The sequence below is a fragment of the Anas platyrhynchos genome, chromosome 31 (genome assembly GCF_047663525.1).
Source record: "Anas platyrhynchos isolate ZD024472 breed Pekin duck chromosome 31, IASCAAS_PekinDuck_T2T, whole genome shotgun sequence".
In the NCBI taxonomy this organism is placed as follows: Eukaryota; Metazoa; Chordata; class Aves; order Anseriformes; family Anatidae; genus Anas; species Anas platyrhynchos.
Genome location: NC_092617.1, coordinates 5,420,099 through 5,436,116, shown reverse-complemented (window position 1 = coordinate 5,436,116; position 16,018 = coordinate 5,420,099). Strand labels below are relative to the sequence as shown.

Sequence of the window (16,018 nt, the reverse complement as noted above, 5' to 3'; positions counted from 1 at the left end):
TTCACCCCAAAACCCCATTTGAGAATCGAGGCAGCCAGATGAACATTACCCCAAAACATCAGCCCCCGACGTTATTTGTGCTCCTCCTCATGACCCAAAATCGCCGGATTTCACCCCACCGTTATCACATTTCTCCCCATGACCCAAAATCCCGTGATTTCACCCCAAAACCCTTTCATACCTTTGACAGTGACTTCGATGACGTCGCTGAGGGCGGAGAGGATCCAGCGGCCCTGGACGAGCTCCTCGTAGCCGCAGCTGAAATTCCCGCTGTGATTTCGGCCGCTGGGGGCCACCAGGAGCCGAATTTGGTGGCCCCCCAAAATCTCGCCGGGGATTTCGGAGCCGTCCCGAAAAATTCGGAAGCGGGGCCCCACCGCCCCCGCCGGGGCCGTGCAGAGGAAGAGGAGGGGGGAGCCTTCGCTCACCACCCGCGACGAGGCGTTGAGGACCAGGGTAGGAGCCGGGGGAGGGTCTGGGGGGGGGCAAAAATTTGGGGGAAAAAGCGTCAAAATTTGGCCCAGAAATCGGTTTTTAGAAGCCGATTTGGGGGCGGAGGGGGTTTGGGGGGAAAAAAGGCGGTTTTGGGGAAAAAACAGAAAAAAGCGTCAAGGTTTGGCCCCGAGTGCGGTTTTTTAATCTGATTTGGGGGAAAAAATGTAGTTTTGGCCAAAAAATTGGGGGAAAAATCATCAAGATTAGGTCCCGAAGTCGGTTTTTTAACAAGGTTTGGGGGAAAAAAACGCGGTTTTGGGCAAAAAGAGGAGAAAAAAGCATCAAGATTTGGACCCGAAATAGTTTTTTTAACACGACTAGGGGTCGGAGGGGATTTGGGGAGAAAAAATGCAGTTTTGGACAAAAAATTGGGGGAAAAATTGTGAAGATTTGGCCCCGAAATCGGGTTTTTTAAGCCGATTCGGGGTCATAGGGGATTTGGGGGGAAAAAACGGGATTTTGGTCAAAAACAGAAGAAAGCGTCAAGATTTGGCCCCGAAATTGTTTTTTTTTAACACAATTTGGGGTTCATAGGGGATTTGGGGGGAAAAAACGCAGTTTTGGGCAAAAAGAGGAGAAAAAAGCATCAAGATTTGGCCCCAAAATCGGATTTTTTAACGAGATTTGGGGGCGGAGGGGATTTGGGGGGAAAAAAGGTGGTTTTGGGCAAAAAAGGGGAAGAAAGCGTCAAGATTTGGCCCTGAACTCGATTTTTTTAACACAATTTGGGGTTCATAGGGGATTTGGGGGAAAAAAATGTGGTTTTGGGCAAAAACAGGAGAAAAAAGCGTCAAGGTTTGGCCCCGGAATCGGGTTTTTTAACAAGATTTGGGGGCGGAGGGGGTTTGGGGGGAAAAAACGCGGTTTTGGGCAAAAAAGAGAAAAAAGCGTCAAGGTTTGGCCCCGAGTTCGGTTTTTTAATCTGATTTGGGGGAAAAAATGTAGTTTTGGCCAAAAAATTGGGGGAAAAAGCGGCAAGATTAGGTCCCGAAGTCGGGTTTTTAACAAGATTTGGGGGCAGAGGGGGTTTGGGGGAAAAAAAGGCGGTTTTGGGCAAAATCAGGAGAAGAAAGCATCAAGATTTGGACCTGAACTTGGTTTTTTAACTCGATTTGGGGGAAAAATTGCGGTTTTGGCCAAAAAATTGGGGGAAAAAGCGTCAAGGTTTGGCCCCGAAATCGGGTATTTTTAACAAGATTTGGGGGCATAGGGGATTTGGGGGGAAAAAACGCGGTTTTGGGCAAAAAGAGGAGAAGAAAGCGTCAAGATTTGGCCCTGAACTCGTTTTTTTTAACACAATTTGGGGTTCATAGGGGATTTGGGGGGAAAAAAGGCGGTTTTGGCCAAAAAATTGGGGGAAAAAGCGGCAAGATTAGGTCCCGAAGTTGGGTTTTTAACAAGATTTGGGGGCAGAGGGGGTTTGGGGGGAAAAAACGCGGTTTTGGACAAAAAAGAGAAAAAAGCGTCAAGGTTTGGCCCTGAGTTCGGTTTTTTAATCTGATTTGGGGGAAAAAACGTGGTTTTGGCCAAAAAATTGGGGGAAAAAGCGTCAAGATTAGGTCCCGAAGTCGGGTTTTTTAACAAGATTTGGGGGTGGAGGGGATTTGGGAGGAAAAATCGCGGTTTTGGGCAAAAAAAGGAGAAAAAGGCATCAAGGTTTGGCCCCGACCTCGAATTTAACCCGATTTGGGGGAAAAGATGCTGTTTTGGCCAAAAAATTGGGAGAAAAAGCATCAAGGTTTGGCCCCGAAATCGGGTTTTTTAACAAGATTTGGGGGCGGAGGGAATTTGGGGGGAAAAATCGCGGTTTTGGGGAAAAACGAGAAAAAAGCGTCAAGGTTTGGCCCCGAGTTCGGTTTTTTAATCTGATTTGGGGGAAAAAACGCGGTTTTGGCCAAAAAATTGGGGGAAAAAGCGGCAAGATTAGGTCCCAAAGTTGGTTTTTTAACAAGATTTGGGGGCATAGGGGATTTGGGGGGAAAAATCGCGGTTTTGGGCAAAAAAAGGAGAAAAAAGCATCAAGATTTGGCCCCGAAATCGTATTTTTAACCCGATTTGGGGGCGGAGGGGATTTGGGGGGAGAAATTGCGGTTTTGGGCAAAAACAGGAGAAAAAGGCATCAAGGTTTGGCCCCGACCTCGAATTTAACCCGATTTGGGGGAAAAGATGCGGTTTTGGCCAAAAAATTGGGAGAAAAAGCATCAAGGTTTGGCCCCGGAATCGGGTTTTTTAACAAGATTTGGGGGCATAGGGGATTTGGGGGGAAAAAACGCGGTTTTGGGCAAAAAGAGGAGAAAAAATCATCAAGATTTGGCCCCGAGCTCGGTTTAATTAAACCAATTTGGGGTCATAGGGGATTTGGGGGAAAAAAACGTGGTTTTGGCCAAAAAATTGGGGGAAAAAGTGTCAAGGTTTGGCCCCGAAATCGGGTTTTTTAACAAGATTTGGGGTCAGAGGGGATTTGGGGGGAAAAACTGCGGTTTTGGGCAAAAACAGGAGAAGAAAGCGTCAAGATTTGGCCCTGAACTTGTATTTTTAACCCGATTTGGGGGAAAAATTGCAGTTTTGGCCAAAAAATTGGGAGAAAAAGCGTCAAGGTTTGGCCCCGAAATCGGGTTTTTTAACCCGATTTGGGGTCATAGGGGATTTGGGGGGAAAAATCGCGGTTTTGGGCAAAAAAAGGAGAAGAAAGCATCAAGGTTTGGCCCCGAAATCGGGTTTTTTAACAAGATTTGGGGTCAGAGGGGATTTTGGGGGAAAAAATGCGGTTTTGGGCAAAAATAGGAGAAAAAGGCATCAAGATTTGGCCCCGAAACCGTTTTTTTAACCCGATTTGGGGTCGGAGGGGATTTGGGGGGAAAAAATGGGGATTTGGAATTGAGGATGGAAAATTTGGGTTTTGAACATCCCAGACTTAAATTTGAGGAGGAAAACGGCAATTTAAGGTTAGAAAAACCATCATTATGGACCTCAACATGGAATTAAAAACGGAAATTTTGGGTTTTCAACATTCTGGAGTCAAATTTGGGGAGGAAAACGCCAATTTTAGGTTATGAGGAACATCTTGAGGAACCTCAGCATGAAATTGATGATGGAAATTTTGGGTTTTCTACATTCTGGAGTCAAATTTAAGGAGGAAAACGGCAATTTAAGATTAGAAACAAAATCTTGATGGACCTCAACATGAAATTAAAGATGGAAATTTTGGGTTTTCGCCAAATTTTTGGAGGAAAATGCCAATTTAAGGTTAGGAGGAACATCCTGATGAACCTCAACATGAAATTGAGGATGGAAATTTTGGGTTTTGATCATCCCAGGGTCAAATTTGAGGAGGAAAACGCCAATTTTAGGTTAGAAAAAACATCATTATGGACCTCAACATGAAATTGAGGATGGAAAACTTGGGTTTGGAGCATCCCAGACTTAAATTTAAGGAGAAAAATGCCAATTTTAGGTTACGAGGAACATCTTGAGGAACCTCAACATGAAATTAAAGATGGAAAACTTGGGTTTTCTACATTCTGGAGTTAAATTTGAGGAGGAAAATGCCAATTTAAGCTTAGAAAAAACATAATTATGGACCTCAGCATGAAATTAAAGCCGGAAATTTTGGTTTTCGAGCATCCCGGACCCAAATTTTTTGGGGAAACCCCCGTTTTTGAAGCCCACCTCTGACTTTGATGTCCACCACGCGGCTCTCCCGGGAGCGCGTGGGGCGCCGGTAGCGGTCGAGGACGGTGTAGGTGCAGGCGTGGGGCCCCCCGTCCCGGGGCCCGGTGAGGTTGAAGGTGAAGGTGTGGGACCTCCAGGGGCTGCGCACCTCCAGCCAGCTCCCAGTGCGCGCCAGCTGGAAGCCCTGCAGCTTACTGGGAGCACTGGGAGCACTGGGAGCGGCGCAGCGGATGGAGACGGTGTCGCCGATCAGGTATTCGGTCTTCTCCGGTGTCACCGAGATGGTGGGAGGAGGAGGAGGAGGGGCTGCAGGAGAGATTTTGGGGGAGACAAAATTTTTAGGAAAGTTTTTTTGGGGAGAAAATTTTTGGAAAGAAAATTTTGGGGAAGTTTTTTTTGGGGGAGTTTGTTTTTGGGGAGAAAATCGAGGGAAATGGGGTCTTCCATGGCGCCGACCCAAAATGTGTTTTTTTTAGCCACGATGAGGGCGTTTCGGAGGCGAATTTAGGGTTTTTGGCAATGAGGGAGGAAGCTAAGAACCAAATTTGGGCTTTTTGGCAAAAAAGGAGGTGTCTCGGAACCAAATTTGCGCTTTTTTGAAAAAATTGAGGCATCTTGGAATCAAATTTGCACTTTTTTGCAAAAATGGACACATCTTGAAACCAAACTTGCACTTTTTTGGAACAATGGAGGTGTCTCGAAACCAAATTTGGGCTTTTTTGCAAAAAAGGAGGTATCTCAGAACAAAATTTGGGCTTTTTGGCAAAAATTGAGGTGTCTCGGAACCAAATTTGCACTTTTTTGAAAAAATGGAGGTGTCTCGAAACCAAATTTGGGCTTTTTTGCAAAAAAAGACGTACATCAGAACCAAATTTGGGCTTTTTTGCAAAAATGGAGGCGTCTCGGAACCAAATTTGGGCTTTTTTGCAAAAATGGAGGTATCTCAGAACCAAATTTGGACTTTTTTGGAAAAATTGAAGCATCTCAGAACCAAATTTGGGCTTTTTTGAAAAAATTGAGGTGTCTTGGAACCAAACTTGCACTTTTTTGCAAAAATGGACGCATTTTGGAACCGAATTTGCGCGTTTTTGCAAAAACGGAGGTATCTCGGAACCAAATTTGCACTTTTTGGCAAAAAAGGAGGTACATCAGAACCAAATCTGGGCTTTTTTGAAAAAATGGAGGTGTCTCGAAACCAAATTTGCGCTTTTTTGCAAAAATGGAAGTATCTCAGAACAAAATTCGGACTTTTTTGCTAAAATGGAGGTGTCTCGGACCCAAACTTGCGCTTTTTTGCAAAAATGGAGGTATCTCAGAACAAAATTTAGGCTTTTTGGCAAAAATGGAAGTACATCAGAACCAAATTTGGGCTTTTTGGGAAAAATGGAGGCGTCTCGAAACCAAATTTGCGCTTTTTTGCAAAAAAGGAGGTATCTCAGAATCAAATTTGGGCTTTTTAGCCATTAAAAGGGGTGTCTCAGAACCAAATTTGGGCTTTTTGGCAAAAAAGGAGGTACATCAGAACCAAATTTGGGAGTTTTTGCTAAAATGGAGGTGTCTCAGATCCAAATTTGGGCTTTTTTGAAAAAATGGAAGCATCTTAGAACCAAATTTGCACTTTTTTGCAAAAATGGAGGTGTCTTGGAACCAAACTTGCACTTTTTTGCAAAAATGGACTCATTTTGGAACCGAATTTGCGCGTTTTTGCAAAAATGGAGGTATCTCACAACCAAATTTGGGCTTTTTTGCAAAAAAGGAGGTACATCAGAACCAAATCTGGGCTTTTTTGAAAAAATGGAGGTGTCTCAGAACCAAATTTGGGCTTTTTTTGAAAAAATGGAGGTGTCTCGGAACCAAATTTACACTTTTTTGCAAAAAAAGAGGTACATCAGAACCAAATTTGGGCTTTTTGGCAAAAATGGAGGAACCTCGGAACCAAATTTGGGCTTTTTTGAAAAAATGGAGGTGTCTTGAAACCAAATTTACACTTTTTTGAAAAAATTGAAGGATCTCAGAACCAATTTTGCGCTTTTTTGAAAAAATGGAGGTGTCTTGGAACCAAACTTGCACTTTTTTGCAAAAATGGACGCATTTTGGAGCCGAATTTGCGCTTTTTTGCAAAAATGGAGGTATCTCAGAACCAAATTTGCACTTTTTTGCAAAAAAGGAGGTACATCAGAACCAAATCTGGGCTTTTTTGAAAAAATGGAGGTGTCTCAGATCCAAATTTGGGCTTTTTTGAAAAAATGGAGGCATCTCGGAACCAAATTTGGGCTTTTTTGCAAAAATGGACGTGTCTCGAAACCAAATTTGCACTTTTTTGCAAAAATGGAAGCATCTCGGAACCAAATTTGGTTTTTTTTTGCAAAAATGGAGGCATCTCGGAACCAAATTTGGTCTTTTTTTGCAAAAAAGGAGGTATCTCAGAACCAAATTTGGGCTTTTTTGAAAAAATGGAGGTGTCTCGAAACCAAATTTGCGCTTTTTTGCAAAAAAGGAGGTATCTCGGAACCAAATTTGGGCTTTTTTGCAAAAAAGGAGGTACATCAGAACTAAATTTGGGCTTTTTTGAAAAAATGGAGGTGTCTCGGAACCAAACTTGCGCTTTTTTGCAAAAATGGAAGGATCTCAGAACCAAATTCGCGCTTTTTTGCAAAAATGGAGGTGTCTCGAAACCAAATTTGGTCTTTTTTTGCAAAAAAGGAGGTATCTCAGAACCAAATTTGGGCTTTTTAGACATTATAGGGGTGTCTCAGAACCAAATATGAGCTTTTTTGAAAAAATGGAGGTACATCAGAACCAAATTTGGGAGTTTTTGCAAAAATGGAGGTGTCTCGGAACCAAATTTGCGCTTTTTTGCAAAAATGGACGCATCTCAGAACCAAATTTGGGCTTTTTTGAACAAATGGAGGTGTCTCGGAACCAAATTTGGGCTTTTTTGCAAAAAAGGAGGCATCTCGGAACCAAATTTGGGCTTTTTTGAAAAAATGGAGGAATCTAGGAACCAAATTTACGCTTTTTTGCAAAAAAAGACGTACATCAGAACCAAATTTGGGCTTTTTGGCAAAAATGGAAGCGTCTTGGAACCAAATTCGCTCTTTTTTGCAAAAAAGGAGTTGTCTCAGAACCAAATTTGGGCTTTTTTGAAAAAATTGAGTTGTCTTGGAACCAAATTTACGCTTTTTTGCAAAAAAAGACGTACATCAGAACCAAATTTGGGCTTTTTTTGCAAAAACGGAGGTGTCTCAGAACCAAATTCGCGCTTTTTTGCAAAAATGGACGCATCTTGGAACCAATTTTGCGCTTTTTTGAAAAAATGGAGGCATCTCGGAACGAAATTTGGGCTTTTTTGAAAAAATGGAGGAATCTAGGAACCAAATTTATGCTTTTTTGCAAAAAAAGACGTACATCAGAACCAAATTTGGGCTTTTTTTGAAAAAACGGAGGTGTCTCGGAACCAAATTTGGGCTTTTTTGCAAAAAAAGAGGTATCTCAGAACCAAATTTGGGCTTTTTGGCAAAAAAGGAGGTACATCAGAACTAAATTTGGGCTTTTTTGAAAAAATTGAGGTGTCTCGAAACCAAATTTGGGCTTTTTTGAAAAAATGGAGGTATCTCAGAACAAAATTTGGGCTTTTTGGCAAAAATTGAGGTGTCTTGGAACCAAATTTGGGCTTTTTTGCAAAAATGGAGGTGTCTCAGAACCAAATTTGGGCTTTTTGGCCACAATTTTCGTTTTTTTGGCAAAGAGGTGAAAAAGAGGAATTTGGGACCTCCGTGGCTTTAGTGCCGAGACGCGTGAGGTTTTGGGGCAAAAAATGGGAAATTTGGGTCCAAATGGGTCGCCCGTCCCCAAAATCGTTACCTGTTGGTAAACCCTGGAGGAGGATTTTCGGGAGGAAAGCTGGAAAAAAAGGGAAAAAAAATCAATAAGGGGAAGGGGAGGTGAAAAAAAGAGGGGAAAAAAGAGGGAAATGGGAAAAAATTGTGGAAATGGCGATTTTTGACGCAGAGGAAAGGAAAATGGAAAGGATTGGGGGAAAAAAGGGAAATGGGAGAAAAAGGGGAAAAAAGGGGAAAAAAAAGGGGGGAAAAAAGGGAAAAAAGGGAAAAAAAGGGAAAAAAAGGGAAAAAAGGGGAAAAAAAAGGGGGGAAAAAAAGGGAAAAAAGGGAAAAATAGGAAAAAAAGGGAAAAAAGGGAAAAAAGGGAAAAAAAAGGGAAAAAAGGGGAAAAGGAAAAAAAAGGGGAAAAAAAGGGAAAAAGGGGAAAAAAAGGGAAAAAAGGGGGAAAAAAGGGGAAAAAGGGAAAAAAAGGGAAAAAAGGGAAAAAAGGGGAAAAAAGGGAAAAATAAGGGAAAAAAAGGGGAAAAAAAGGGAAAAAAAGGGAAAAAAGGGAAAAAAGGGGAAAAAAGGGAAAAAGGGGGAAAAAAGGGAAAAAAAAGGGGAAAAAGGGAAAAAAGGGGAAAAAAAGGGAAAAAAGGGAAAAAAAGGGGGAAAAAGGGAAAAAAAGGGAAAAAAGGGGAAAAAGGGAAAAAAAGGGAAAAAAAAGGGAAAAAAGGGGAAAAAAAGGGGAAAAAAAGGGGAAAAAAGGGAAAAAAAGGGAAAAAGGGAAAAAAGGGGAAAAAAGGGAAAAAAAGGGGAAAAAAGGGAAAAAAAGGGAAAAAAGGGGAAAAAAAGGGAAAAAAAAGGGAAAAAAAGGGAAAAAGGGGAAAAAAGGGGAAAAAAGGGGAAAAAAGGCAAAAAAGGGAAAAAAGGGGGGAAAAGGGGGGAAAAGGGGAAAAAAGGGAAAAAAAGGGAAAAAAGGGAAAAAAGGGGGGAAAAGGGGGAAAAAAAGGGGAAAAAAGGGGAAAAAAAGGGAGAAAAGGGAAAAAGGGGAAAAAAGGGAAAAAAGGAAAAAAAGGGGAAAAAAGGGAAAAAAGGGGAAAAAAAGGGGAAAAAATAGGAAAAAAAGGGAAAAAAGGGAAAAAAAGGGGAAAAAAAGGGGAAAAAAGGGGAAAAAGGGGAAAAAAGGGGAAAAAAGGGGGAAAAAAGGGGAAAAAAAGGGGAAAAAAGGGAAAAAAGGGAAAAAAAGGGAAAAAAAAGGAAAAAAGGGAAAAAAGGGAAAAAAGGGGGAAAAAAAAGGAAAAACTCAAAAAAAATGAAAAGAAAGGGAAAAGAGAGGAAAAACCCCAAAAACGGGAAATAAAAAGAGGCGGTGCCAAAAACACCAGAAATGACAGAAAAAAGTCAGAGCCCTGATGTGGGGGAGAGGTGGAAGAAATGGGGAAAAAAATGCCGAGATTGGGAAAAAAATGAAGAAATGGGGGAAAATGGGGTGAGATTGGGAAAAAAATGAAGAAATGGGGAAAAAAGAGGTAGAAATGGGGAAAAAGCAGTTGGGGGTGGGGAAAAAACAAAGAAATGGGGAAAAATGGGGAAAAATTGGGGAAAAATTGGTAGAAATGGGGAAAAATGGGGAGAGGTAGGGAAAAAATAAGGAAATGGGGAAAAAACAAAGAAAAGGGGAAAAAATGGGGAAAAAAACACAAAGAAATGGGGAAAAAACACGTAGAGATTGGGGAAAAAATGCAAAGAAATTGGAAAAATAACAAATTGGGAAAAACCACGTAGAGATTGGGGAAAAAATTTGAAGAAATGGGAAAAAATGCGTAGAGATTGGGGAAAAACGTGAAGAAATGGGAAAAAAAACAAAGAAATTGGGAAAAAAACAAAGAAATGGGGAAAAAAACAAAGAAATTGGGAAAAAACTCGTAGAGATTGGGGAAAAATGGGAAGAAATGGGAAAAAAACAAAGAAATTGGGGAAAAAAGATGTAGAAGTGGGAAAAAAGACGTAGAAGTAGGAAAAAAGACATAGAGGTGGGGAAAAAACAAAGAAACTGGGAAAAAAAACAAAGAAATTGGGAAAAAAACAAAGAAATTGGGAAAAAATGCGTAGAGATTGGGGAAAAAATGCCAAGAAATGGGAAAAAACACGTAGAGTTTGGGGAAAAAATGCGAAGAAATGGTAAAAAAAAGGGGAAGAGGCCGAGAAGTCAACGCAGAAAGCTGGAAAAAGGGGAGGAGGTGGGGGAACGGGCGTGGGAATTGGGGGAAAAAAGGGAGGAATTGGGCAAAACCACGTAGAGATTGGGGAAAAAAGATGCAGAAGTGGGAAAAAAGACACAGGTGGGGAAAAAACAAAGAAATTGGGAAAAAACACGTAGAGATTGGGGAAAAATGTGAAAAAATGGGAAAAAAAAACAAAGAAATTGAGGGAAAAAATATAGAGATTGGGGAAAAAAGCGAAGAAATGGGAAAAAACACGTAGAGATTGGGGAAAAATGCGAAGAAATGGGAAAAAAAACAAAGAAATTGGGAAAAAACACGTAGAGATTGGGGAAAAATGTGAAGAAATGGGAAAAAAACAAAGAAATGGGGAAAAAAACCCAAAGAAATGGGGAAAAAACAAAGAAATTGGGAAAAAAGACGTAGAGATTGGGGAAAAATGGGAAGTAATGGGAAAAAAAACAAAGAAATTGGGGAAAAAAGACGTAGAAGTAGGAAAAAAGACATAGAGGTGGGGAAAAAAACAAAGAAATTGGGAAAAAAACAAAGAAATTGGGAAAAAAACAAACAAAGAAATTGGGAAAAAATGCGAAGAAATGGGAAAAAAAAGGGGAAGAGGCCGAGGAGCGGGGGAGAAATTGACGCAGAAAGCTGGAAAAAGGGGAGGAGGTGGGGGAACGGGCGTGGGAATTGGGGGAAAAAAGGGAGGAATTGGGAAAAAACACGTAGAGATTGGGGAAAAATGCGAAGAAATTGGAAAAAAACAGAAATTGGGGAAAAAACATGTAGAGATTGGGGAAAAACACAAAGAAATTGGGAAAAAAAGATGCAGAAGTAGGAAAAAAGATGTAGAAATAGGAAAAAAGACATAGAGGTAGGGAAAAAAACGAAATTGGGGAAAAAAACGTAGAGATTGGGGAAAAATGCGAAGAAATTGGAAAAAAACAAAGAAATGGGGAAAAAAACCCAAAGAAATGGGGAAAAAACAAAGAAATTGGGAAAAACCACGTAGAGATTGGGGAAAAAAGACGTAGAAGTAGGAAAAAATGCAGAAGTAGGAAAAAAAGACATAGAGGTGGGGAAAAAAACAAAGAAATTGGGAAAAAAACAAAGAAATTGGGAAAAAATGCGAAGAAATGGGAAAAAAAAGGGGAAGAGGCCGAGGAGCGGGGGAGAAATCGACGCAGAAAGCTGGAAAAAGGGGAGGAGGTGGGGGAACGGGCGTGGGAATTGGGGGAAAAAAGGGAGGAATTGGGAAAAAAGGGAGGAATTGGGAAAAAGGGAGGAGGAGGAGGAGGAGGAGGAGGAGGAGGAGGAGGAGGAGGAGGAGGGAGGAAGGCTCACCGAGGAGGGGGACGAGGTGGAGGAGCCCCATGGCGCGGCCTCCGCTCCGCCGGGACGGGAACCTCTCCTTCCCCCTCCCCGCCACGTCAACAAAAAAGCCCAAAAAAAGCCCAAAAAGGTCAAAAAAAAAAAAAAAAAAAATCGGAAAAAAAATCAAAAAAAAAATCAAAAAAAAAACGAAAAAAAAAGGATAAAAAACACCAAAATTGCGACATCTTCCCTTGGCCAACGCGGCGTTGAGCAATTCGCCGGGTTCCGCCCCAAAAAATGCCCCCCGGAGGTGGGTTTGTGGCGGGGAAGCTTCTCCCCGGTGGGGAAATGGGGTGAAAAACCTCTTTTTTGGGTTTTTTTTGGGGCGTGGGTGGTGTTTTTTGGGTTCTCCGCGCGGGGTGGGTTCGCCTCGTCTTTTTGGGGCTTTTTAGAGGTTTTTGGTGAGTTTCGTAAACAAAAAAAAAAAACAAACACGCAGAGGACCAGAAATAACCCCGAATCGGTGATTTTGCTGATGCGTTTTGGGGGAAATTGAGGCGGTTTTGGTTCCCGATTTGCGGCGACCCCGAAGTTCCTCTTTGCCCTCAGCTTCCTCGTTTTTGGTAAAATCGTGACTCATCCTGCGTAAAAAAAGCTGCTTTTTGGGCAATTCATTAATTATTTTAGGGAATTATCGAAAAAGAGGCAAAATCGGAAAATTTGGAGGACCCCCGGGGGCAAAATGGGAGCCGGGATGGATTTTTACCCTTTTTTGGCAGGGTTTTGCCGATTTCTTCTTTTTTTAATGGTGATTTTTGGCAAAGGGATCGGGGCGGGTGTGGGGTGAAAATGGTCAGATCGGGGGATTTAACACAAAAATGTGGATTGTACAAAAATGGGAATTTTACACCAATGGGAATTGAACAAAAATGTGAATTAACAAAAATGGGAATTAACAAAAATGTGAATTAACAAAAATGGGAATTTTACAGAAATGGGAATTGAACAAAAATGGGAATTTTACACCAATGTGAATTAACAAAAATGTGAATTAACAAAAATGTGAATTAACAAAAATGGGAATTTTACACAAATGGGAATTTAACAAAAATGGGAATTTTACACCAATGTGAATCGAACAAAAATGTGAATTAACAAAAATGTGAATTGAACAAAAATGTGAATTGTACAAAAATGTGAATTTTACGGAAGTGTGAATTGAACAAAAATGTGAATTTAACAAAAATTGCGATTAATACAACCGGGATTTTAACAAAAATCGACATTTAACACAAATGTGTATTTAAAGATGTGAATTGAACAAAAATGTGAATTTTACAGAAATGTGGATTTCTCAATAATGCAGATTTACCAGAAATGGGAATTTCTCAGAAACGCAAATTTCTCAATGTGAATTTAACACAAATGCAATTTAAAAAATGTGAATTTAAGAGAAACGTGCAATTTTACATGTTAAATTTCTCAATTTAATAGGAATATGAATTTAACACAAATATGAATTTAACAGAAATGTGAATTTATCGGAAACGCGAATTTATTTGAAATGTGAAATTAACAAAAATGTGAATTTATCGGAAATGTGAATTTATCAGAAATGTGAATTTATCAGAAATGTGAATTTTTCAGAAATGTGAATTGAACAGAAACGAGTAACAAAAAAGTGAATTTTACAGAAACATGAATTTAAAAGAATCAGGAATTTACACAAAAATGACTCGAACAAAAATGTAAATTTAACAGAAACACGAATTTAACCCAAATTTCTCTTTTTATCCGCTTTCAGGAACCGGCTCTGATTGGACCAACCCCAAATTTTCTTTTTTTTTCCTCATTTTTTGCAGATTTAAGGTTTGAAGCACGAGGCCCTGTTGCTTTTTCAGTAGAATTTTTGAAGAATTTGGGCAAATTGGGCTGGAAAACGTCTTTTTGATGAGTATCGGGGACTTTTTTCGGATGCGCTCGTCCCTTGCGGTGTCCCGGTAGGTGAAAAGTGGGAAATCACCCCAAAATAAGACCCGAGAGGCCAACTGGGCAAAATTCCCCTCCAAACCCCAAAAATTGATAGAAAAAGGGCAAAATTCTCCTCCAAACCCCCAAAATCAGTAGAAAAAGGGCAAAATTCCCATTTTTAACCCATAAAAATCCATAGGAAAAGGGCAAAATTTGACTCCAAAAATCAGTAGAAAAAGGGCAAAATTTTCCTTCAAACCCCCGAAATTGATAGAAAAAGGGCAAAATTCCCCTTAAATCCCCCAAAATAGACAGAAAATGGCAAAATTCCCCTCCAAACCCCAAAATTTGATAGAAAAAGGGCAAAATTCTCCTCCAGACCCCCAAAATCTGCAGAAAAAGGGCAAAATTCCCCTTAAAACCCCAAAAATCAGTAGAAAAAGGGCAAAATTCCCATTTTTAACCCGTCAAAATCCATAGGAAAAGGGCAAAATTTGACTCCAAAAATCAGTAGAAAAATGGCAAAATTTTCCTTCAAACCCCCAAAATTGATAGAAAAAGGGCAAAATTCCCCTTAAAATCCCCAAAAATAGACAGAAAATGGCAAAATTCCCCTTAAAACCCCAAAAATTGATAGAAAATGGGCAAAAATTCCCATTTTCAACCCCCAAAAATCAGTAGAAAAAGGGCAAATTTCCTCTTAAATCCCCAAAAATAGACAGAAAATGGCAAAATTCCCCTTAAAACCCCAAAAATTGATAGAAAAAGGGCAAAAATTCCAATTCAACCCCCAAAAATTAATAGAAAAAGAGCAAAATATTCCCTCAAAACCCAAAAAATTGATAGAAAAAGGGCAAAATTCCCACTTTCAACCCCCAAAATCAGTAGAAAAAGGGCAAAATTCCCCTTAAAACCCAAAAAATTGATAGAAAAAGGGCAAAATTCCCCTTAAGACCCCAAAATTTGATAGAAAAAGGGCAAAATTCCCATTTTCAACCCCCAAAATCAGTAGGAAAAGGGCAAAATTCCCCTCCGGCCCCCAAAAATGAGTGGAAAACGGTCAAATTTCCCCTTTAGGCCCCCAAAATTTGTAGAAAATTGGTAAAATTCCCCTCCAAACCCCAAAAATCAGTAGAAAAAGGGCAAAATTCCTAAATTTGAATGGGCTAACGCTTTTTTCTTTAAATCCTTCAGGTTTTGGGGTCTTGACCGCGACGGGCGGACGAAGGAACGAAGCCTTTTTTTGGGGCAAGATTCGTCGTTTTGAAGTATTTTGAGCTATTTGTCATTTTGGGGAATATTTTACCACTTTGAGATGATTTTTATGTTTAAAAATTTGTAATTTTGGGATATTTTATCATTTTAGGACGATTTTTATTTTAAAATATTTGTAATTTGGGGATATTTTATCATTTTAGGATGATTTTTGTTTTAAAATATTTGTAATTTTGGGATATTTTACCATTTTAGGACGATTTTGATTTTAAAATATTTGTAATTTTGGGGATATTTTATCATTTTCGGACGATTTTGATTTTAAAATATTTCTAATTTTGGGGTATTTTATCATTTTAGGATGATTTTGATTTTAAAATATTTCTAATTTTGGGGTATTTTACGAGTTTGTGATACTTGCTGTTTTTAAACGTCTCTCATTTTGGGGCTGTTTCACCGTTTCCAAATAAATCCCAACAAAACCCACGAGTCTCTTTTATTTTTTGTCATTTTACCAAAATCCCAGGATCTGATACCGTCTCCTGCCCCCCATTTTAAGCTAAAAAAAAGGGATTTTGGGGTCCGACGATAGCAGATCAGCCAATTCTTCCCCAAAGACCCCATGGGGTCTTTTTGGGGTCTTTTGGGGGTCTTTGTGGGGTCTTTTTGGGGTCTCTGGGGTATTTTTGGGGTCTTTTGGGGTCTTTTTGGGGGTCTTTTGGGGTCTCTATGGGGTATTTTAGGGTCTCTATGATGTCTTTTGGGGTCTTTTTGGGGTCTTTTGGGGTCTTTTGGGGTCTTTTTGGGGTCTCTGGGGTCTTTTTGGGGTCTTTTTGGGGTCTTTTTGGGGTCTTTTGGGGTCTCTGGGGTATTTTTGGGGTCTTTTGGGGGTCTTTTGGGGTCTCTATGGGGTATTTTAGGGTCCCTATGGTGTCTTTTGGGGTCTTTTTGGGGTCTTTTGGGGTCTTTTTGGGGTCTCCTTGGGGTCTCTTTGTGGTCTCTGGGGTCTTTTGGGGTCTTTTTGGGGTCTTTTTGGGGTATTTTAGGGTCCCTATGGCGTCTTTTGGGGTCTTTTGGGGGTCTTTTGGGGTCCTTATGGCATCTTTTGGGGTCTTTTGGGGTCTTTTTGGGGTCTTTTTGGGGTCTCTGGGGTCTTTTGGGGTCTTTTTGGGGTCTTTTGGGATCTTTTTGGGATCTTTTGGGGGTCTTTTTGGGGTCTTTTGGGGTCTCTGGGGTCTTTTGGGGTCTTTTTGGGGTATTTTTGGGGTCTTTTGGGGTCTCTATGGGGTCTTTTGGGGTCTTTTT

General features: G+C 40.5%; 1 protein-coding gene across 4 annotated transcripts in view; it reads left to right on the top strand.

The window, feature by feature from the left end:
* Positions 1–15,199, top strand: part of NDRG2 (NDRG family member 2) — a 52,874-nt gene extending 37,675 nt beyond the window's left edge. For 2 of the 4 annotated variants that reach the window (XM_072029628.1, XM_072029626.1), the window contains 2 exons: positions 13,390–13,527; positions 14,693–15,199. In XM_072029628.1, coding sequence (XP_071885729.1) covers positions 13,390–13,478 — 89 coding nt within the window. In that variant the 3' untranslated portion in view covers positions 13,479–13,527; positions 14,693–15,199. Of the gene's footprint in view, positions 1–190; positions 457–13,389; positions 13,528–14,692 lie in introns of those variants that run through there. The other 2 variants (XM_072029625.1, XM_072029627.1) reach the window with 2 other exon arrangements.
* Positions 15,200–16,018: the final 819 nt, after the last annotated feature.